Source organism: Dermacentor andersoni, chromosome 1 (assembly GCF_023375885.2).
Source record: "Dermacentor andersoni chromosome 1, qqDerAnde1_hic_scaffold, whole genome shotgun sequence".
Taxonomy (NCBI): Eukaryota; Metazoa; Arthropoda; class Arachnida; order Ixodida; family Ixodidae; genus Dermacentor; species Dermacentor andersoni.
The window spans coordinates 85,814,440-85,837,781 of NC_092814.1; the positions used below are offsets into that span (position 1 = coordinate 85,814,440).

The 23,342-nt window shown below is 42.0% G+C and overlaps 1 protein-coding gene across 3 annotated transcripts in view; it reads right to left on the bottom strand.

The window, feature by feature from the left end:
- Positions 1-23,342, bottom strand: part of LOC126543766 (L-fucose kinase-like) — a 98,586-nt gene that overhangs the window by 69,124 nt on the left and 6,120 nt on the right. For all 3 annotated transcript variants that reach the window (XR_011892490.1, XM_055061692.2, XM_055061693.2), the window contains 6 exons: positions 16,579-16,659; positions 14,163-14,282; positions 12,526-12,703; positions 8,717-8,835; positions 5,226-5,399; positions 3,982-4,092 (listed from right to left, as the gene is read on the bottom strand). Coding sequence is in view for 2 of the 3 variants with exons in the window: in XM_055061692.2 (XP_054917667.2) it covers positions 3,982-4,092; positions 5,226-5,399; positions 8,717-8,835; positions 12,526-12,703; positions 14,163-14,282; positions 16,579-16,659 (783 nt within the window). In the remaining variant the exon portion in view is untranslated. The remainder of the gene's footprint in view (positions 1-3,981; positions 4,093-5,225; positions 5,400-8,716; positions 8,836-12,525; positions 12,704-14,162; positions 14,283-16,578; positions 16,660-23,342) is intronic.

Below are 23,342 nucleotides of genomic sequence, written 5' to 3' on the forward strand. Positions count from 1 at the left end.
TGTACAGAGTTTCCCAAGTAATGCAAACTAACTTAGATGAAATAAAAACGCTTATCATTCCAAATAATCATCAGTAGATTGTTTCTCATGAAAACAAAGCATATTGAGTGATGCTAGAGGTTACCTAAGGAGTGCGCCCCTTTTAACAAAGCTTCAAAAGGCCTCTGCTTCGAACATGTTCATACCCTTTATTTGAGCACGCTTTCCATAAAACACATTCCCGCAGGATTTTTTCATTGTAGGCAGGTTTTTTTTTCCCTGAAGTGGCCACTTGGTTGCTGATAAAAACAGCAGCTTTGTCTCCTTCTTCCGCTCTTTGTAATACCTGAACAAAGGACTGAATTTCGTTGTTGTTTTCATAAACTAAGAGACGGTTTTTCATTTCGCCCCGTTCGAACTGCAATTTTTTCAACTCTTCTCCTTGACGGGCAACTTTCTTTTTCAATCTCTTGACTGCTTTCTTTGACTGTTCTAGGAAGTCCACAATATCTAATGTAGTTTGGCAGGCCTGGTCAACAGAAAAACTACGTTCAGAGCATCATTCTAAGGCAGTCTCTGGAACTAGAGCTTCCACCTCGTCGCTGAGAAACTGCAAGGCACTTTCGATGTTGGGGTTTTCTCCTGAGCTGCTGCAATTATCGCTTGCCTCAACTACTGTGTGATCAGTAAAGTTTCTTCGATGGCGTTTTTTGGGCTGCACATTCTCTTTTTGCAGGTACTGTGGATATTTGCAGAACACGGTCGATACCGCATTCGGAAGCAGGAGCCTAAGTTTAGTGTTCTTTTTATAGTCACTTTCTGTAAAGTGCAGGGAGCATACCAGAGACCTATCGCTCGGTTCCCACTTGCTTCCTTTTCCCGACACTCCTTGGCGAGAGATACTTTTTAGCCACGCTTCTCGACGCTCCAAGTCACAAGGGAACTCGTGATATTTCACTGTCGGGTCCTTTTTGGCATTTGTGTCGCAGAGTGGCACACAACAGTTGCGCGGCATCGCGCCGCATGAACGAGGCTGGCTACGGCACACACGCACACCGAAGAGCCTTAACAAAGCACAGCAAGCACAGACAAACTTGCTCACACACGCACGCAAAAAGCACGAGATTAATGCATATCGCACGAGGCAAACACGTTCTGACGCGAGAACCAACGCCTGCTTAGCCCCGGCGCAAAGTCGCGAAAGCATCCCCGAGCTGTGGCACCCTCATCAAGAAAAGCAGTCGCAACTGTAAACTCGGCCGAGACGCGCCCGCCTATTGTCCGCAGCACGACATAGCTGGCCGCACCTTGCTTTGCATAGAGCGGCAGTGTCAATACACACAAAAACCTTGTAAGTTAGATTTCTGACTGCAAGTGCAGCAAATCTCTGAGTGCTCTGTCAAACTACATGGCAGGTCCGTCCTTACTTTGACAGGTGAAAAGATTTATTAAGTGCCATTATAAGAATTTCTAGCAAAAAAGAAACACTAAAGAAGGAAGCAAGTAGACAGAAAGACGCTGGACTATCAATTGCGGTTTGAAGGTGAGCAAAGTACGCAGAGAAAAAAAAAATATTCAAAACGCAAAACCATACTGCTGCGCATGCGTGTTATCGCAAAGCCTGATGTAGGAAGTCCACCTCCTTCTTTGTTATGCCGACTGAGGGGATGCTGATAGAATTACTTTCCTCTCACCTTATGCAGAGGGCTTCATATAATAGCCTCCTTCGTTCTTTTTAAACTAACCAAGAACACGTGTGGCTTCGACAAGGGGAAAAGGGGGCAGCACTGGCACCTATGGCAATGATCTGCTAAATGTCTTGGGTCCACAATCGCTTCTGTGTTGTACACATGCACTCTCAGACTATGGCTTAAGCACTGGCCTGTTTGACCGTATACTTGCTTGTCCAGCATGGACAGGACTGGGGACACCGTTACTTTGCAGGCACCATCTTCAGACAGTGCGAGAGGTCATGCATGTAGGGCACAACCAAACGCCGCTTATCAGGCCACCTTGTCGCACCTTCCCCTCTTTCTACAGTGAGCTTTACCTCCTTCGTGAGGCTTTCAGCACATACCTGAACCATTTCTTGTGGGTAGCTTGGCTTTTTCAAGCATTCCAACTGGCCGGTCACATTGAATTTATTTAGATTCTGGGGTTTTACGCGCCAAAACCATGATTTGATTATGAGGCACGCTGTAGTAGGGGACTTCAGATTAATTTTGACCACCAGAGGATCTTTGATGTGTTCCCAATGCATGGGGAACAGGCGTTTTTGCATTTCGGCTTCATCTAAATGTGGCCACCGCAGCCAGGAGTTGATCCTGCGACCTCGTGCTTAGCAGCGCAACATCATAGCCTCTAAGTCACCGCGGCGAGTGGCTGGTCACACTCATGGCTACCTAGTGGCAGCTTGATTTTTTAAGAGCGGCACACAAGCAACTCAGGGTGATCCCTCTTTTTACACTTTCAAATGGGCTGAATAATATCTAAGAATTTCTTTTTTAGAACCTGGCTGATACATCCAACATACATGCTCGGAATCTAAAATAAGGGAGATATGAAGAAACTGCAAACGTCCCCCTATTGGCATGTCGTGTGCGAAATTGAGGCCCGAGGAACACTTTTAAAAAATGTCGACGACACTTTCAACCACAGGGATGCGATCTTCGGTATTAGGAGGATTGAAAGCTCATCCACATGCTAAAGAATCATCTATATACCTAAAAATTTTGATTACTGTGGTTGAGAATCAATGTGCTTGTCACAACACGCTAAAAAGGGGTCACCATGAATAATGAAGGTGGAGGAAAGATAAAAGGTTAGCATCTCTAAAAAATTATCAATGCTTATCCCCATACTATTCCGAACAGGCACAGGAGAAGGGTCATCAATAGAATCTCTAACAACGTGAGGAAGGTCGCATTTCGGAATGGAATAGAACAAATCCACCATGTCCACAGAGAAGGCAGGTTTTGGGCCTTTGTCAAAGTTAAGATGTTGCAAGAAGCACCAGAAAGTTTGAACTCATCCACCCTTGTAAGAACTTTCAACATATTCATTTCGGAGTGAAACATAATTTTTTTAAATTTGAGAAGTTGTAAAACAATTTCCTCTGTAGTAAACAACCATTTGTTTCTACTGGCAGATACCTATACGTATATCACGAAGCTGCGTCCATTCAACACACAAACTAGCCTTCTCACTTGTGAAATGCTCCTGCATGCAGAGATCACAATGTGTCAGAGGATACTTATTCTATGTACCAAGTCACACTGTTCTATAATGCGCACCACGTGTTTACCTAAACTATGAGCACAACAAGCCCAGTTTCTTATGGCAACTCTGGCATTTAGGCACACTCAAAAGAAGCAATGGCATTGCTACTTGCAATGTTCTCTCTTTTATATTCTGCAAGCTACATGACCACTGCAATGGTTCTACAGAATCCCAAATCGTAGGTTATGTCACAGTAATGCTGCATATCTACTTCTCTGCCACTAAACAAAATGGTAGGAACAACATTTAGCTTTGAAGTTGTGTCAAATTTATCGCATATTTGTTGTTTTCTTAGGCAGCTTTCATTCCATGAAAAGAGTCGCAATCTTAGCGTGGAGCAATATACTGAATCCCTTTAGTCATGTTCATTCAGGCGTAGCAGACAATGTAATGGCTGTTCGTGCTTTTACCACACAAGTACATGGAAGGAGCAATTATATTTTGAAGACTGCATGATACACTTTGCGAAGTGTTTAAAACTTTTAGACCTAATACTAACAACTATTACACTGAACCCTTCTTGATATTCAATCAAAATAATCTGACATGAAACAGCACTGACAACAGTATATTATACAAGGTTTTTTTTTTCTAATATGCAAAGTGCAGTCAAGATGCCTATGACTTTTGGCAATAACTAAATGCTTCAAAACATAGAATGACAATACTATGGCATTACCAACATAAACATATAGCATTAAACTAAACATTAAAGAATTTTACCCAAAGATGGTCTTCCATTCCAAATGTGACAACAACAGGCAATGAAGCATCAGAATCCTCGAAACAGACGACATACTGAATAATGCAGGTGTTTTCCGGAATAATCAAAGCCTGTAAGTGAGAAAAATTGGGTCAGCATGTTCAAGTATCTATGCAATATTGTGCAGTGTGAAAATGTTGCTGTCTGTCCTACATTATAACAATACCATTAAGCAGCATGTCTTGCAATACCAAGTGCAATCAGCAATACCAAAGCAGGTGTGGTGAAGCAATCTGAGCAGCTATTATTGCAATAGCAATTATATGGAACTCCAGGTGTATTTCTGCGGTCGCCGTTGCCGTGATGTTTCATATAAAGTCCAAGGGCAATAACACCATCGCCACGCCGTATGTGCGAGTGGAAGCATGCGTGGGCAGCCGACGATCTTAGCTCAATCTGGCGCATGCAAGGGCACCATGCTGAGAGGAAACGCGCTGTCTTCTGTTGCGCGAAAGGCCGTGGGGGGAGGGAGACCATGCACAAGGGAGGAAAGTGGGGAGGCAGTACAAGGGGGGGGGGGAGGGGGGGGAGTGTTTTACTCCGACATCAACTGCATATTTCCCGACCGTGCACAAGGGAGGAAAGTTGGAAGGCAGTGCAGGAAGGAGGGGTGGCGGCGTTTTACTCTGGCAGCAACTGCGTACTTTGCATGGTTGCACATGCCCTATCTTGAAAGCAATTTGCCGACAGCTCATACCTTTGTGCGTGCTGTGTTCTCGCCGCACAGTTTGCGTTAAAGCAACAGACAGCGCAAAGGCCACTTCGCTTGGTGTTGCTGCCGCGCTTCCTCACACCAGCGTTTTGACAATGAGTGCCTACGGTTATCAAGTGTGATACGTGTTCATGTTTGCCTGTGCGCCGACAACATGCTTGTTAATTTAGTTAGTAAGCGAATGTTTTCAAGTTTATACGACCGAAAAAACTACTATCTTTACTTCGTATAGCTATCTACTAACTTTCTATCGCAATCGATGCTTCGCCTTGTGGGCAAAACTACGACTTTTTTATTAAGAAGGATACTTCAAGTTGCCATTTGGAAAATCATTCAAATGATATCAGCAGTTACTGACATGTCTAACCAGCAGTTACCAACACTATGTTCAGTCTTTTGTCTACTTTAAAGCCACAATGGCAAACATCACGCTAACAAAATGCACAATATTTTTTAGAGAGGGAGAAGTAATGTGACAACTAAGGATCTTACCTGAGTGTTTAGGTTCACTGTCAGCCCATTTATGTAGCAATTCTTGCCAACAGTCACCTCAGATGCCTCTAGGCAGCAGTTTTTCAACAATGAGTGGCTTCCAATAGTGCATCTACCACTCCTTACAAAGGTATTCATGAGGACAGCATTGTCACCAACTGCTTTTTCATTGACCTACACAGAGCAAAAACATTCAGTTGTGCCAACAGTACAAGAATAGGTAAGGGAAAGCATAGAGAAAAGTGTAGATCACATCACATATGGCATCAAAATATACTGTCTGAAATAAAAATGAAAAGAAGGAATGATGGTCATGTGACCAGACTAGGTTTGCACGTGCTGCCACCCATCAAGGACTGTTATTTCTAACTTAAAGGGGCCCTGAACCACATTTTATCAAAGTTGAGAAATGCATTGGAAATTAAACTATTTCAGAAATACTTTACTGTAAAAATTTCTTCAATGCATTCAGCAGAAGCAGAGTTATTAGCAATCAAACATACTTGTGCTCTGCACTGCGTAGGCTACAGTGGAACGGGGTGTGCCCACAACACTTTGACTACTGAACATCATCGAGGAGTGCAGTCCAAATTTGATTGTGGATGTTCACGTAGACGTGACTACGGTATTTCCAATTCTGGTGCTTACAACGCTCAAACATGGTTGTCCTCAGCGAGCTGCAGTGCACTCAGTCAGTGGACTCGTTGCAGCAACCCGCGGTGGCCACGGTATCTACGCTATGTACTTAGCAGACTGCAGCTACATGCAACTGCAGCGTTTGGTTTGTGCACGACAGGGCTAGAGTACGCACTCATGCTCATATGCTCCTGTCTCGTTGTGCTATAGCTTGACCTGCTTGACCTGCGCCAGCTTGACCGACAGATAGTAGCCACATCCAACTTGTGCATTTTGAAGTGCTATCAATAGCTCCTCAAGAAGCGAAGCCTGCCAAGGCGTCTAACCAGGAGCGGCCAGGAGTGAGCGTGCGTTGGCAAGCGTGCATGTGGTCTGACCTTAAGCTTCTGGTGGTTCGAGGCTAGTTGAGCATTCAAAACTAGTCGAAATTAGCAAGACCCAACGGCTATGACACTGGTAAGCAGGGCGGCCAAAGTTTAATTCCTATGCAGGCAACCAAGGCCGAGCGTGAGCAGACGATAGTCAGCTGCTTTCGGAAGTATGTAATTATTATTGAAATTCAGAAGCAGACTTTCACTTACTTCAGCCTGTCGATTAAACTGTGTCAATAAATATACACTGTAAGGGTAGGAAAAAGCGGATTGACCCAAACACCTTTTTTGATTGATGTCAGCTATTGGCCAATAACAGCCCTGCATGAGAATCTGCTATGTCACGAAATAAAGCCTCCATAAAAGAGTGAAGAGCAGGCTTCTGTTAACTGAATTTGTTAAAGGTAGGGACCCTTTAACAAGTTTGTTGGGCTCCAAAAGTGTGTACTTTGCCATTGTTTACGTTCATTATGTTAAATAAATTTTAAAACTTTATAACTTTCAAAACGAGAGCATTTGAGAGAAAAGTGAATTCGTGCTCCGCTTACGAGATCCATGCGCCGTGCACAACTGCAAAATTTCGCTGAGAGGTTCACGACAGTATGTGCTACCCGCAGACTTTTTTCACCAAGCCCAAGGGCTGGTTCAGAACCCCTTTAATGGAGTGCAGACACAAATGTCTGGGTTCGGACTTTTTTTTTTTTTATGCATACCCCGTTGGTGATACCAGTGGTGGATGTCTCATGTGCGAGTGCACAATGAATAAATGTAATATTATGCAATTGCTGCACATCTGGTTCTGGATGTCAATTTTCAAGCAGGAGCTTTTGACATGACTTCACAGAGGTTACATGAGCAAAAAATGTGTAACGACTGGCTAGTCAAGTGCTCAAGCCGAATGCCGGTGACTGAACCCCCTTCAGCTCATATAAGTATCTAATAAGGCCCCATCCCTACCAAATGAGTTTGCTTAAGGAACTTATTGGCAACATGCCCTGCCCAATGGCACCTTTTGGAGTACAAAGACACTCAACATTATATGTTTTTGTACATAAAGATGATGTCACAATGGTGAAAATTTCAACAGGTCTGGCATTTTCAGCCAGTTGGGGTTTGCAGACTTCGAAACAAAATAAGACACCTTTTAGATGTTTCTCATCAGTCATATTTACTAACCTATGCAGTCCTTGGAAGCCTGCAAAGTGCATGCAACAATGAAAATTTGTGTGCACATTAATTTTACAACAGCACGTGTTGAAGTAACAATAACGCCGAAAAAATCTATAGTAGCGGTAAAAGACAAATGACACTGCAGACAGCACTCCATGTGGCATAATACAGGGTGTTTTGGAAAATGTGTTCCCAATTACTTAAAGATCGGGAAGATGCAATAATTAGGTGAATTCCTTGGGCTTGCTTCTACAACAGAAACCTACATCTTAGAATTATTGTAGGTAATAATTGGACAAGTAATTATGAAAATTTGACTAACTTTCTAACCAAAAAAATCAAATGACTGATCCTAATGCCCATGACCAGAGAAGTTCATAACCAGTTCCAGCCATGCAAAAGGCTGATGTGGCTAATCTCTGCAGCGTAATGCCAGCCTATTACACCCATAAAACAGATAACGAACTGCCAAAGAGCACAACTGTCATGCACTTAGCAGATGTCCATGAATGACATGTCTGCTTATACCTCCCTGTCAAGCGAGCATAAGCAAGCATCCTTATTAAGCCATGACATTGTGGCTTAATAAGAAAAGAAGGGTGCTAATACTTCAATGGCTGAATGATTCAAACCATACTTAAAATATCTTTCTATATTTCAAAAACCACTGTGATAGAAAAAACGACCTGGAAGGCAACTATAAAATTTCAAGCAACACTAGGCATCCCAGTAAAGAGATATTGAAACCTCTCAAATGCTGCATTATTTTCCAAGTTTAACATCATGAAAAGAATGCTAAATATGAGACAGAGCACTGTTAACAATGAAAATAGTGCATCAGCTACTGCAAAGGGTAAACATAAGGTTATGCAGCCATAACTTCTCACTGACACTGTCTAGTACATTCCTTGTAGAGGATTTTAAGATGATGAAATATAACAGAATCCCCACATTGTGGGTATGTGACTGCCTGTCAATAAAGCAATGGCATTTTTGCCATACACAACTACAGCCAGCTTTTAACTGCTGCTAGCAGCCTAGTGGAACTGCTCCTACATGTGTGGCATTTATAACAAAGTGATGTTATTTTTTATTCCCACAAATATCACACACAGTTCAGAGATAAAATTCAAGGGTTTCAGGCCATGTTTTGTCTGAGCTCAAAGTTCAAGACAACTCACTTGAAATATGGTTTAAATTGCAATGTTAGGTGTACAAGTTCAGCCTCTGCTGACTACCCAGGAAACCTTATGTACTGCATTTAGCTTGGCAAAAGGTAATTACTGACACCAGTAGATAAGTGCATGAACCTACATCCAAAAAAGCATGAAGAAGCAAATCGCTGCTAGCACGGTTTATGAGAAAGTCGGAATGCTGACGGGCAGTAGTTTCATTGGACAAATAGTGGTGACTTGGCTGGCCTTCCAATACATCTGAAGGGATGAAAGAATAGCGATAATTAAAGATTGAATCAAACAAAGCTTGTACATAGTCATGCACATTACAAAAAAAAAAAAATGCTGTAAAACCCAAAAATCTACTTTGCTTTAGAGGGAAGAAAGCTGGATATTATTTAGACAATGCACCGGAGTAGTGAAGTAACACAAGGCAGTTCCACAGAACAGGTAATACTGATCCTTCATTACAGAAGTTCTCTACATTTCAGCTCTCAGCAATGCTTTAGTAGAACGGTCTGATTGCAACACGAAAAGATATGAAGGAATAATCTCAGCTGCAACAGTAAGCTGCCAAAGCTAGAGCACTCAAGGCCCATATCATCTGCACATAAAAAACTTCAGTGCTACCAGAAGAACTCTTGGATAACATTATCCCACAATCTAAAGAAGCATGCAGCTCATATGAAACAGCAGACATGTATTGTCTTCTATTGCCATCCATTTGAAAGCTTATCATGCAAGACATGCCCAGTTAGCGAGCCCTCAATGAGATGGCCTTTACTGAGTTTGACTTTACTCCTGGCACATGTGTACATATATACAAGGTCTGTCTGAAAAGTTACAGGACTAGGTCTGTTTTGTGGGCTACGTGTAAAACAAGGGTACGATTCTTATGGCGTTTTTCACTGGTCGATCTGGAGCGGCCGCCGAGATTCTTGAGCGAGCGCTCGGATTTCACAAATCCGAATCGGCCAGCGGAGCACGAAAACTCTCCGTGGGGGATCACACAGGAAGTCTGTGTACACGTCGCACAAACCAGTTCCGGAAACCATGCCCGACTTCCGCTCTGTACGTTTCCACGGCAACCAAACTCGCCGTCCCCCGTGCGTAATTTGACCACGGTAGTCGCAGAGTCCGTCATTTCCATGTCGGGCCCGCAAGGATTGTGCATGGACAACGTGCATAGAAAGCTTCGTACAGCACCTGCGTCACCTCCTAATCGCTGTCGTCCGAGCTCTCATCGCTAAACACGAGTAACGCGAGCTCTGCAGCAGCACCGAACAAAGCCATTTTGCGAAGCAGCACATTGTTGCGCGTACCAATCGGGTACCGATTTCGCTTGAAGACGGAAGTGACGCGTTCTATTTCCGCCTGAATCCGCGTCTCAGCGGCGAAGCAAGTGAGAGCGATCCGGCGTGGAGCGAGTTGATCCGAAACGACCAGTGGAACGTGCGAACCCGCTCCAGATCGACCAGTGAAATTCGGATTCATTGCCGCGGAGCAAATAATCCTGCTCCGAATCAACCAGTGAAAAACGCCATTAATTAATCAAGTACCATGATGTCTTGGCAGTGTGCAACTATAATTTCAGTTTCTGCAACCATTTGAGTTCTTATAACATAAATTTATTTATACAGCCTTGTCTTTGCACGCCCTTTTGCTACGAGACCTGAGGAATGGGCCATGAACATGAAGCAACGAATCAACCTGAATTTGTTGTGCGGTTGACGTAGACTGCATCAGAAGATCTTCACATGCTTTGGCAAATGTATGCAGGTTATGCCATGTCAAGCACACATATCTGAGTCACACAAGAGGTTCAAAGAGGGGCGTGAGAGTGGAATATGACTCCAGGAGCAGGAAGCTATGGACAAGCAGGACTGACAGTAATGTCAAATGGGCGAGGCATCATCCACAGTGAGTTCTTGCCACAGAGACAGACTCTTCTTCTGTTCCTTTAACATCTGAAATTTCCCAGGGCAGCGTATTTGGTCCCCTACTTTTCTTAATCTTTATTAATGATCTACCTAACTTTTTCTCATCTTGAATTTGATTATTCGCAGATGATTGTGTTATATATCGTAATATTAATACAGTAATGACGCTGACCGCCTTTCTCTACAAACTGATCTTGATGCGGTGACTGCTTGGTGCTCCTCGTGGCTAGTGTCCTTAAATACGTCTAAAACCAAGCTGATGTCATTTACCAACCATTCCACTCGACTTCCTACCGCCTACTTTCTCAATAATGCTAGCGTAGAACTTGCGCCAACTTACAAGTATCTTGGCCTTCATCTTCAGTCTGATTTCACTTGGCATTATCATATTAACACCATCTTAGCATCAGCTAACCGAGCATTCGGTCTTCTTAAGCGTAATCTCAAGCACGCACCTTCACACTAAAAAACTTGCTTATATCACGCTGATCCGCCCAAAAATTGAATATGCTTCTGCCATATGGGATCCCGATCAAGCATACATTATCAACAACATTGAATCTCTGCAAAACCGTGCTGTTCGCTTCATCTTTTCCAATTATTCACGTATCACCAGCGTCACATCATTAAAACAACATGCCGAGTTGGAACCACTATCACGTTGACGCCAGTTTGCTCGCCTAACCTTATTTCATAAACTTTATCACCATTCCACGCTTCACGATGACTTCTTTTCACCACCCCCTGCAGTCTTCCCGTGCCGTCACCATGCTAACAAAGTAAAACACATAACGTGCCGCTCATCGCTCTATGCAAGATCATTTATTCCTCGCACAATAATAGAATGAAATAGCCTACCATCACGCATAGCTACTGAAGTTAACTTACCATCTTTTCAAACCTTGTTGCAAGAAAACGGTTAGTGGTAGCAGATTAGTTATTGTTATATGTACATATTAACATATTGTGTAAAAAAGCTCTTGTGATTTAATGAATTAGTGCATATACCCCCTGTTCATATCTATTTATTTTATGTTCCTTGTGTGTGTGTTTATTTCATCTAGTTTTATTTCTTGTGTATATTTCATGTTTGTGTCCTCCCCCCCCCCCCCCCCCCAATGTAATACCCTCGCATGAGGGCCCTTAGGGGTAATGTAAATAAATAAAAAATAAATAAATTATCCAACAGGTCTACAAGAAGATTCTGCAGCGTTTGCATCACTGCACTGCTCAGAATTTTTGTGTTGTTTGGCTTTGTGATAACATGTATGTAACTACAGTATTTGTGTACTGCACCACGTTTTGCAGCTTAGTGAATGTGTGCCTGCTCATCAAGATGCTTCTTCTTAACTAAGAAAGTAAGAATATGTTTCGGTGCCATAACGCATATGCAGAAGCCACACTTCTACAATGCAAAATTTTATATGCTCAGCCTCACCCACACTCTCCCACCCAAGCACTCGGGCGGCCCTGAAGACCACCACCACGTGACCTGCATGACCAGGAATTACACAGCCTACTTGATCAGCCCTGCTTTGATTGCACCATCTTTGGCATCACCCCAGTTTACTTGGTGACAAACAGACCAAGCAGAACCACCAAACTTCAGGAAGGTAGGCAAAGAAAGCTATGATTCAATAAAATAATTATGTGCTTAGAAGGCAAACATTTGCTGCAGTAAGGATAGTTTGGTACCATTTGTTGTTTCATGGCATCATTCTGCAAAGAACAGAGCTGGTCATTGGCACATCGTTAGGTCAGTACAGATTTGCACGTAAGCCAATTCTTCTGCCTTGTGACTGCTTCCTCACCATCTACTCAGTGAGTAACATAGCCACATACCCATGCCCAACCTCCAGGTAGCAGACAAAGAATTTTCACGAAATTGTGCACCCTGTCTCCCAACTGCCATGCCATCGTGATAGCTACAATTCGTACAATGCAGTGTGCAATATCATCTGATATATAAAGCAAGCAGGAAATTTAAGAAAATAATGCGGTGACTCACAAGCTTTTAGGGTGTATGATGACAGCTCATTCCAAACAAGATTTCGAGCCCTCTGGGCCATAGTTCTTTTCTCAAGACTAAATTTTTTGTCATAGCAGCGACCATGCTGGCCACTAACAAAGGAGTCTTGCGAGACATCTTCTGCCATGGCAACCAGCAGATCAAAAAACAATGACATCTGAAAAGCAAGACATGACTGAAACTGAATATAACCCTTAGATTTTGTGAACTACTCTACATAAACAGTACTCTTAGCAGTTACAATAAGAATAGCACCAGAAGAAAATATCCATGCTGCAACATTTCATTTCCTTAGAAGTTTGAACAGCTCATAGAATACATCAGTTGTCTCCACTAGCAAAGTAGTTTTGCACTGCAAATTTGAATTAATGAAGCTTTTGCACATCACACATACTGATGGGGTTTAGTGTCCCAGAGCAATACACAGATATGAAAGATAGCATGGTGGGCTCCAGAATAATTCTGACCATGGACCTGGGATCCTTTAGTGCACTACCCAAGGCATAGTACACAAGTGTTCTTGTATTCCTCCTCCCCCTCATCAAAGTGTGAAAGCCATTGCTTGTCATTGGATCCATGACCTCATGTTCAGCAGCGCAATGCTATAACCACCAGGTCACTGCGGTGGACTGCACACTGCACACACACTTAGACAGCCTCCATGGCAGAAGCTACATGGAATTACTAGCAAGAAGTGTGCCTCTTGCTTGCTCTCTGGCACAAAGCGTACTGCCTGTGGCAATCAGCACTCTATGTATTCGAAATGGCTGTTTTTCATTGGTCTGGTGCAATAGTGGGCACACTCTATGCATGTGAAGTCCCAAGCTACCTCGGAAGGATAATCGACAGATGCCATTGATTAAAAATTAATTAATTAATATTCAACGTGAAGAATAGCGGTGGGATTAAAAGAGGACGCTTTAGCACAGCCTGATGTGCAACCACTACAGCAACATGCAGTTGCACAAGGCTACTTGTATGGTCAAGCAATACCTTAATACTATGCTAGTTCTGAAAGACTACTGTGCACTGTCCTGAAAGACCAGCTGCGTGCGCAATGGCAGCTGCATTTGCACGGATAAGGACACTCAAGCATGAAATGAGACAATGGGTTGGGTCTTTGGGCTGCCCTGTGATGACACGTTCATGCTACTTCATTTGCTCTTGCTTTCTTACACACACTAGTTTTCGCACATCTGGAATTTAGTACCGACAAACATAAGAAGCTGGCTTTCCTGCACAGCTGAGTATATGGTGTGTAATGAAAGAGAAATAAGGGATTAAAGAAATATCAAGCATTATATTTTTGGAGGATAGTTTCAAATGTAACACAAAGTGCTGTTTAAACTATCAATTTCCCAAAATATCCTTGCACGTCTCAACACACACACACAAAGCAGACTGTTATGCGAGCGACCATGAGCAGTGCAACAACTCTCAAGCTATCCCAATTTGTATCAGACAAGCTTTAATATAAACGCTTTAAACGTGAAACACACACACACACACACACGCACGCACGCACGCGCACACGCGCACACACACACACACACACACACACACAAATATATATATATATACACAGTCCTGAATGCAAATGCAAAAGAGACACCAACTTGCATTGGCTCAGCACCACTATCAACACCCATGTATGTGCAACAGTCCAAGGGAGATATGGAGTGCAGCGCTAGAAGACTCTCAGCCAGCTCAGAAGAGAAAAATACCATGCCAGACACCTGGGAAAACGAAACAATGATACTTTCAGCCTCATCACCCTTAAAAAAAAGCAGAAAATATCCTTTCGTCTAGGAACACTGTAATGAAAAAGGACTATGCACATTATCTGATTTGATTTACAGGCTTTAAAATTCCAAGCCAAGACAGACATCATAGTGGACAGCACTGAATTATTTTGACCACCTGGCGTTCTTTAACATTGTCATAAAGAAAAGTATGCAAGTATATTTAGACTATGCTTTCATAAAAAAATGTTCAATGTGGCTGCAGACTCAACTTGCTACCACTTAAGTAGCAATGAAATGTGTTTACTAAATTGGCCAAAAAATCTAGAGCAATACATGGCAATGAACATAAATATAGTGATAATACCTTGAATTTACAGGGAACAGCAAATGACCTAGCTGAAAAATAAGTGGCAAGATGCCATAAAGAATAACTTTGAAGCTAAGAAGCACAGAAAGGAATAGCTGATGATAATGCAAAAGCCCATTATGTTATTATTACTTATATTAGCACATGGTTAACAAAAAGCCCTTATAATGCTAATGCTTTATAAAAATTCATTCTTACAGTGTGCCTAATAAATACAACAATCTGTGTGGCAATACATGGGGCAGTTAAAACCTTTTAGACAAATTAGCGGTATATTATGCAGAAAATACCGAACAATTGCAAGCACTCACCAATTTTACTAACTTAATATTTACAACTCAAATACTTTAACATTTTCCGAATAAAAATGTTCTTCAGCTTTTCAGCAATGAAAAAGATCTACACACATATATTTAAGTGATTAATAATCCAAGTCAGACAAGGCAATGAAAAGATTTTGTCTGAACTTTTAGTACATGCAATCAACTCAGAACCTGCCTTAAGAATTTTATCAATTTGCACAGAACTTGCAGCAACATTTCTTTTGCAAAAGGATAGAAAGTTGGGCGAGTTGGTACGGTAACATGATCTTGGTAACTGATGTCTTCATACCTTGTCATGTATGTTCGTATGCTGCGGTTTTTTGCAATCACCTATATATATATATATATATGTTCTTCGTTTCAATAAAAATTTAGTTGAGAGTTAGTGCTTGTCCTGTCTGCTTCTAGTCTGTGTCCGTGTCCCTTCGCGCTACAATCCAAGATCATGTTAACATTTCGTTTGTTGTTTGTTTCACAACGCTTTCAGCTGTCACCATTTGTTATGAAAGTTAAACGAGAGCATCATGCCATTCCCTATGCTATTTATTTATTTATTTACTTATTCATTTATTATTGTACATATACCCAAGTGCCTGTGCATTGTAGAGGGGAGTGGGTACATGTGTACAACAATAACAAAATTGCTTATTATAAATTTATACAATACTAGTGACATTTGCATTTGCCCCCCCCCCATCTCTTAAAATTGCCAAAAGAGAAAAAAAAAGACAGAAAAGAGTGAAAGAAAAAGGAAATATTAATAATTTTTAGCCAAGATCATAGTGAAATAAGAAGATATGAGGTCCTGTGGTACTGTCACAATGAAAAAAAATTTCAAATAAACTTTGCCAGAAATGTGCAGTCTTCAACTGACACAATATCAGCAGGAAGGTGGTTCTAGCCATTAGTTGTATGTGGAATAAATGAATATAAAGAAATGTTTTTAATAAATGAGTGACAACATAGAATAAATTAGGAGAAGCTTAACATAAGGCATCAGCTGAATTATAACTTGATTCATGGCATTTTAAGTGCCACATTGCAGCTGTGAGGATCACTGTAGAGGGAGCTAAAGACTGAATGTGACCACCTTGGTCTTTTTAATTAACATCAAAATTAGCCTACAAGCGGTTTTGGATTTTGATGAAATATCAGCTTGTATGCTAATCTGCAGCAGTGAAGCAGCACTGTTATTTTTCATGAATACTCTGGCTCCTGTGCTCATTTGCAGAAAATATTTCTCAACGAGTGATGATGACCATCTAGAGTCGCATGTATATATTAATTAAAGCAAAAGGATAGAACTAAAATAACCTTTTAAATGTACTAAAAAACAATGAACTGAGTTGTAATCAAACACCTAAGATTAGATGCAAATGTGCAAGGCTGCAGAAAGGTTGAACAATGTTGCTAAATACGCCTTGCTATCTAGCAACTCTTCATTTTCAACATATGCACCAATAACACTTTTATTACTCAAGAAATTAGATCCAAATGGGGATTCAAAATAAATAGCATAGTAGAAACCAAACTTGATCACAGTAAACTTTGGATAGAAAAAGGAAATTTCAACTGAGATACATCAGAAAAAACTTACAACAAGAACTGTGCCATCAGAACGTGTGTAGTTATGCAAGGCTTCTAATGTTCCACAATACAAGATGCTTGAAACGATGCCCTGAAAGAAGAAGAATGGATAGTGCAACAGTACAGAATGCAGCTTTCAAAGGGCATTAAGGTACCATATCATAAAACATGATACATAATACTTTTCTTGGTGCAAATTTACAAGCATCGTAGATCGCATTAACCTTCTCTACTGGCTAAACTTGAAAACACAAGGGCATAAGTTGAAACTGAGATGTGTTGCATAGTAGATAAGCCATGTTTATTCATTGATTTATTGATTGGTATTGTTTTTTTTTTTGTTTTTTTTTGGCACAAAGGCCACAGATGGCCAAAAAAGCACCATGACACTTGGTGATGAATGGCAATGAGCTGTTCTTCAATGAGAAGAGTTGCAAATGGTGGGTGCGAGATGGCTGTATATCAGTCTAAAAATATTCGCTGTAAATGGCGTAAGATATCTATTACTATAATGTGCATGAACAGTGAGTGCTATGGCTATAAAAGTATGTTATGGAGGACCAACTACTAAAATGTGTTAATGATAGCAGCACTAGTGACTCAGCAGAGTTCTGCAGCACAAGGGCTGTGAGGCATGTGCTCTGTAAGTGGCTGCATTGCAGCTACAGCCTCCAAGGAGAGGCTGTGCTGCAAATAGTCTGGACAAATGATTTATATCATACTCGTTTCTGCTAGGAACTTTAATACTGTTATAAAATTAAAGAGAAGGTAATTGCTTAAAAAGGACGCTGGGTGCAGAGGTACATTATGACGGTAGAAGGAAGGGAAGTACTTTTTTCTCTCTTGTTCTATTAATGGGCACTGAACAATAACATAAGGGACTGTAAATCTATAGCCACACCTACTACATGTCGGAATGTTAGTTCCAGTTAGAAGATAGGAGTGAGTACTGTAGGTGTGCCCAATTCTTAATCTACAAAGCAGTACTTCCTGGTGCCTCGTTGTTTTCTCGAAGATCCAGTTCCCTATTTTTGGTGTGATTATGTGGAGTCTGTTGGGCACCTGAGTGTCCCACTGCCCGTGCCAATATTTCTGTAGCTAATGTCGTAAAAATGGCTTAAGGTCTGTGGTCAGTATAGGTATATTTATGTTTGCATCACAAAAAGCTACAGACGTAGCATTTTTGTCAGCCGCTACGTTGCCCTCTAGGCCTCTGTGGACAGGCACCCAAGAAAGAACAATTATTTGTTTGGACTTATAGGCTGAGCACACAAGGTTGTAGAGCTCAATTTTCATAGACTCGTTATACTACCACTAACAACACTCAATGTGTCTGTGAATACCATAGTCTTTATGATACTAGTTTGCCTTATATGTTCAACAGCAGAAAGGATTGCACATGCCTCCGCTGTGAAAATGCTTGTGTGCGAATTTAATGCACTGGAGGTTGAAAATGACAGTCTGAGAGCTGCATAAGCCACTCCATTGGCAGACTTGTAAGCATCTGTACAAAATTCTGCGCAAGAGTACTATGCCTGAAGTTCAAGGAAGTGTGAATGTATATGTGCCTCAGGTGCATGTTTTGATATTGCGACAAAAGACATATCACACTGGATAGTCTGCCATTCCCGAGGTGGTGCAAGGGGAGTGGGAATCATTAGGACAGTTTCTTGATAGCGAATGCATTTCTTCTGCCAGTTCTTCCAAGCGTACAGACAGAGGAGCCCGAACAGACGGGTGGTTACGGTGAAGTGTGGCAGAAGGCAAGTTGAGCACATTTGTGTGACATGAATGTTTGTTATCCGACTTACACTTTTTCAAGTATGACAACCTTAGATATGTTCTGCGTATGTGTAAGGGCCATTGATTGGCCTTGATGTACAGACTTTCCACAGGGCTTGTCCTAAAAGCACCTGTTGCCTGGCGTACACTGAGGTTGTGGAGTGGGTCGGCGATTTTTAGAGCACTCTCTGTTGCAGAAAGGCACACCACGGCTCCGCAGCCGAGGTGTGAGCGCTCTTATACTGGCCAAGCAAACACCTCCTGTCAATGCCCCAGGTTGTTCAAGACAGCAGCTTAAGTAGGTTCATAGCCTTCAGGCACTTCACTTTAAGATATTTCAAGTGGGTAATAAAAAGTTTTCTAAGACAATACCTAAAAATTTGTGTACATCGCTGACCAATAGTCATTCTCCATTAAAGTTAATAATTGATTCTGGTAACATACCACTCGTTTGAGAAGAGAACACATGTACTTTTTTGAGGGTTTAATTTAAAACCATTTTCATCCACCTGCTTTGAGAGTTTATTTAGGTTAAGCTGTAGCTGTCTCTCGCAGATGCTAAGATTGCACAACCTGAAACCTATCTGTACAACATCCACATAGACCGAGTAAAAGAATGTGCGAGGTACGACGGTATGTAAGGTGTTAATTTTTATAATAAAAGCATACAGCTCAGCACTCCACCCTGTGGTACACCTGTCTCCTGTGTGAATGGTCAAGAGTGCACACTGCAAACTCAAAAACGAAACGTCCTGCCAGACAGGTAACTCTCAATAATGCTCAGCAAGTTGCCACGAATACCCATTTTAGAAAGATCCCAAAGGACCCCAAAGCACCATGTAATATCATACGCCTTCTCCATATCAAGGAATACTTATAAGACAACCTGTTTGTGAATAAAGACATCCTCGATGCACATTTCCATGTGAACAAGCTGGTCTGTCATCGATCTGCCTTCCCTGAAACTGCATTGGCATGGTTTTTGTTGATTTAATGATAGTGAAGTAGGCGACTGTTTACCATCTTCTCAAAAAGTTTGCATAGGCAATTTGTCAATGCTATAGGCCTATAGCTATTTGCCAAAGAAGGATCTTTACCCTGTTTCAGAATGGGAATTATAATGGCGTCTTCTCAAGCAGAGGGAATGTGGCTAGAACATCATATAGCATTGTAAACAAAAAGGTTTTTTATGTTTAAGAGGGTAAGTGTTTCAACATTTCATATATTACGCGATTAGAACCTGGGGCAGACTTGTTGCAGCAGTTTAGTGATGCTTGAAGCTCTCCTATGCAAAATGGTCACTTGCATACCTGCTTTTTGCACTTTTTCGTTCTAATGACTGTCATTCTATTCATGTTTTGTATCTTTCGAATGTTTTAGAGCAGCGCTATGAACTGGATACGTGTTCAAAATGTGCTTAAAAAAGTTCGCCTGGTTTTCCATGCCGTCTCCCCGAGTATTTACCAAGGGGAGCAAGTAAGGTTGTCGACTTTTCATTATATTCACTATTCTAGACCTTCATCTCATCTGTGTGAGAGTTAATTCCCGAGATATACTTTTGCCAACTCACTCTTCTAGCTTGTCGATGTGTTCTCCTTCCCTGGAATTTGACATGCTTGAAATTAACCAGGTTTTCCGCTGTCAGAGAATCGCAAAGCAACTTCCATGCTTTGGTCTGCTTCTAACATGCGTTATGACACTCATTGTTCCACCACAGAACATGGTGTTTGCTGGACAATCCGTTTGTTTTTGTTTCTTTTGTTTGACATTTCGAGGTGGCATCAATCAGAAAAGCCATAAAGTAGTCAACCGCATCGTCTACGCTTACAGCATACATGTCAGTCCATGATATAAAAGTAAGATATTGGAAATGTTCCTAGTTGACTGAATCAGCTTTTCACCAAGGAAACTGTGGAAGACATTCATTCCACTTTGGTGTGCACAGAACATTCTCGAAGTGGTCGCTACCGCAAGAATATTTCATAACGTTCCATTTAAGATGAGGTAAAAGGGTCGGAGATGTAATGCTAAGATCTATAAACAAATATGTTTTGTTTGCAAGGTTATAATATGTAGGTTCCTTCCCATTCAAAAGACGTGCACCAGAAGAAAAAAGAAACTATTCAATCAGACGACCTTGCGCATCACAGCGACAGTCGTCCCATATGTTGCTGTCTGCATTTAAATCTCCAAGAACCAGATAGGGTTCTGGTAATTGATCTATTAATGATTGGAATTCATGTTCATGAAGTATGTACAAAGAGCACATGGTAATAAGTTTATTTAGAAGTATGGCTTGAACGGTCACTGCTTCAAGGTGCGTTGTAGCTGTAAATGTTGACACGCTATACATTTGTCGAGTATAATGGCTGCACCGCCAGATGATGCGAGAGCATCATGATATTTACGAAAAATAGCCTACTGATGAAGAAAGTTTGTATATTTAGATTTTAAGTTGACTTCCTGTACACACAGCACTTTTGGAGTGAGTTCATGGAGAAGTTCTTGAACATAATCAAGGTTTCTGAGAAGACTTCTGACATTCCACTGTATAATTTGTGTATTCATACTGAAGTTAAATTAGTGCTGTGTGCACAAAAAGTAAGTGTTGTTTTAGGTTACACAGCTGTTTCCGGCCCTGTTTTCTGGTTTTGTCTGTTTTAGAGCAGACGAAATAATGTTGCTGCTCCTTAGGCACTGGCTGCGCCACCTTGCTTGGAGTAGTGTTCATAGCCTCTTGTGAAGCGCTGGACACTCACTCTAACGAGCGATGTGTGCATCGTGTAGGCTTCACCTCGAGGGACAAAGCATTTGACTCTACCAGCCCGGAGGTTGGTAGATCCTCCTTGGTCTCCGAGCTGTGATGGCTGCTGCCAACGCTATTGGAGGCCTCTGGTGTGGCTGATTTCAGGGAGAGCAGGGCAGCCTCAGCAGCTCCCACAGTGGGGGCGGCCGCCGGGGGCTGTTGTGGTCCTGCCCCCTGTTGCATTACTTCGGCGAAAGATGTTCTCTCTGGGAATGGAAGTGAAAAACACTGTCGTGCTTCTCAGAAACTGGTGTTCTCTTTTACTTTGATAGAGATAATCTCTTTTTCCTTCTTCCAGGCTGCGCATGATGTGGAATATGCAGGGTGGCCGCCATCGCAGTTCGCACAATGGGCCTGAGAATCACATTCTTCATTAGAGTGGTCTGTTGTGCTGCACTTTGCACAAGTTAGTCAACCTCGACAGCTTTGAAAAGCATGTCCAAACCTCTGACACTTGGAACACTGTCGTGGGTTTGGTATATAAGGTCTTGAACACATTTTGGGGTAGCCTGTTTCTATTGCATCCGGGAGTGTTCTAGAGCCCAAGATCAGTATTATTGGTTGGTACAGTATTACTCATGCAATGGCCGTAAAAGCCGCACCCAGAACTTTGTGAAAGAAAATCCCCCTAAAAATATATCTAAAGATTGCCTATGCATAAGCCGCACCCTTGATTCTTGAGAAGGTTGTGTTATCTGTTGTGTGGTGCGAGTATTCCAAAGCTTTTTTTTTAATTGGTGGCGAAACAAGGTAGCCATGCTGAGTTTTTGGCACCCCCAGATAGCAAAACCACAGCCTCCGAGATTTAGCGGCTACCTCCGAGACGCTGCCGTCGCTGGTCTGTGGGGCGTCACTATTTATTCGAGCCAGCAGGTGACATGCTATAGGACTAGCCAAGAATAGCCGGATTCAGTACAAGTGAGTACTGTAGTTCAATAAAAGCAAGTACCACCAAAACCATTTACGAGAAAAAAAGTTGCATCTTTTTCTCTGTGTGCTATGACTTTTTCCCAATTTTCACCCCCAAATTCCATTTAAAAAAACCTGCAGCCATTACATGAGTATATACAGTATTTCTTTGTTATCACGGCTGATTTTGAGATGTCACATGTATAACATTTTCTTCCTTCCATCCATTCAGGAGTTCTTCGTCAGTAAAATCAGTGAGGTCGTCGTCTGAAACCACACCTTTGACGTTGCTCATTGTTCGGTGTGCAGTACCAGATATAGGTTTGTCTCCAAATGCCACAAGGTTTGTCAGTTTCTCACACTGCGTCTTGTTTGTACTTTGATCAGCAGGTCCCTACTTGCTATCTTGGTGGCTTTGTAGACACTTCCAATGGTCTCAGTGAGGTATTTCGACACCAGGAAAGGTGAGATGTTTCTTCCTTTCTTGTCAGTGTTCTCACAGTGAATCGAGTGATACTTAAGGAATGTGTCGTTTTTTCTTCATGAAGAATTCAAAGGTGCATCGGTACACTCCCTTTTCTGGGGACAATTAGGTGAGAAGGTGTTTGAGGGTCCCATGGAGTGTGTTGTTTGTTCGGTATCAATGCCAGTCACTTAACACCGAGCCCAATGAGGGGACATGGAGAGATTGTGGTGAAGCAAGCCCTGCCATGCCAAATGCACATTGTTACTACTGTATAACCACATATGTTATAACCAAGGTAAATCATAGCCCACCAGGTTAACCCTTGCCGTCAGGAATGTTGGAAGTAAATGGAAGAGAAAACAGGAGAGATTAAAAGTGAGAGAGAAAGACAAAGATTGAAGAGGAGGACAGGGAAAGGCGACTACCAATTTCCCCCGGATGGGTCAGTCCGGGGGTGCCGTCTATGTGAAGCCGAGGCAAAAGGGGTGTGTTGCCTCTATCGAGGTGCCTTAAAGGTCCAAGCACTCAGCATTGGTTCAACCCCAGGATCACAATTTCCTTGGACGTGGCTAAGTTGCATATGGCAACACGCAGGAGAGTCCAACCCCCATGTGCTTCGGTCCATGGTGTCACAAAACACAATACGCCTGCCGTCGCAGATGCCCCACGACATAGGCAATGTTTTGCAGCAAAATATGGCGTGTGTCCATAAATAAGTTCATTTATATATAACTCTGAACAGCTGCCCAGGTAATGGAAGCCTATTTAACTTCACACATTTGTGCAACTTCTGCAATGAGTTCAGAAATTT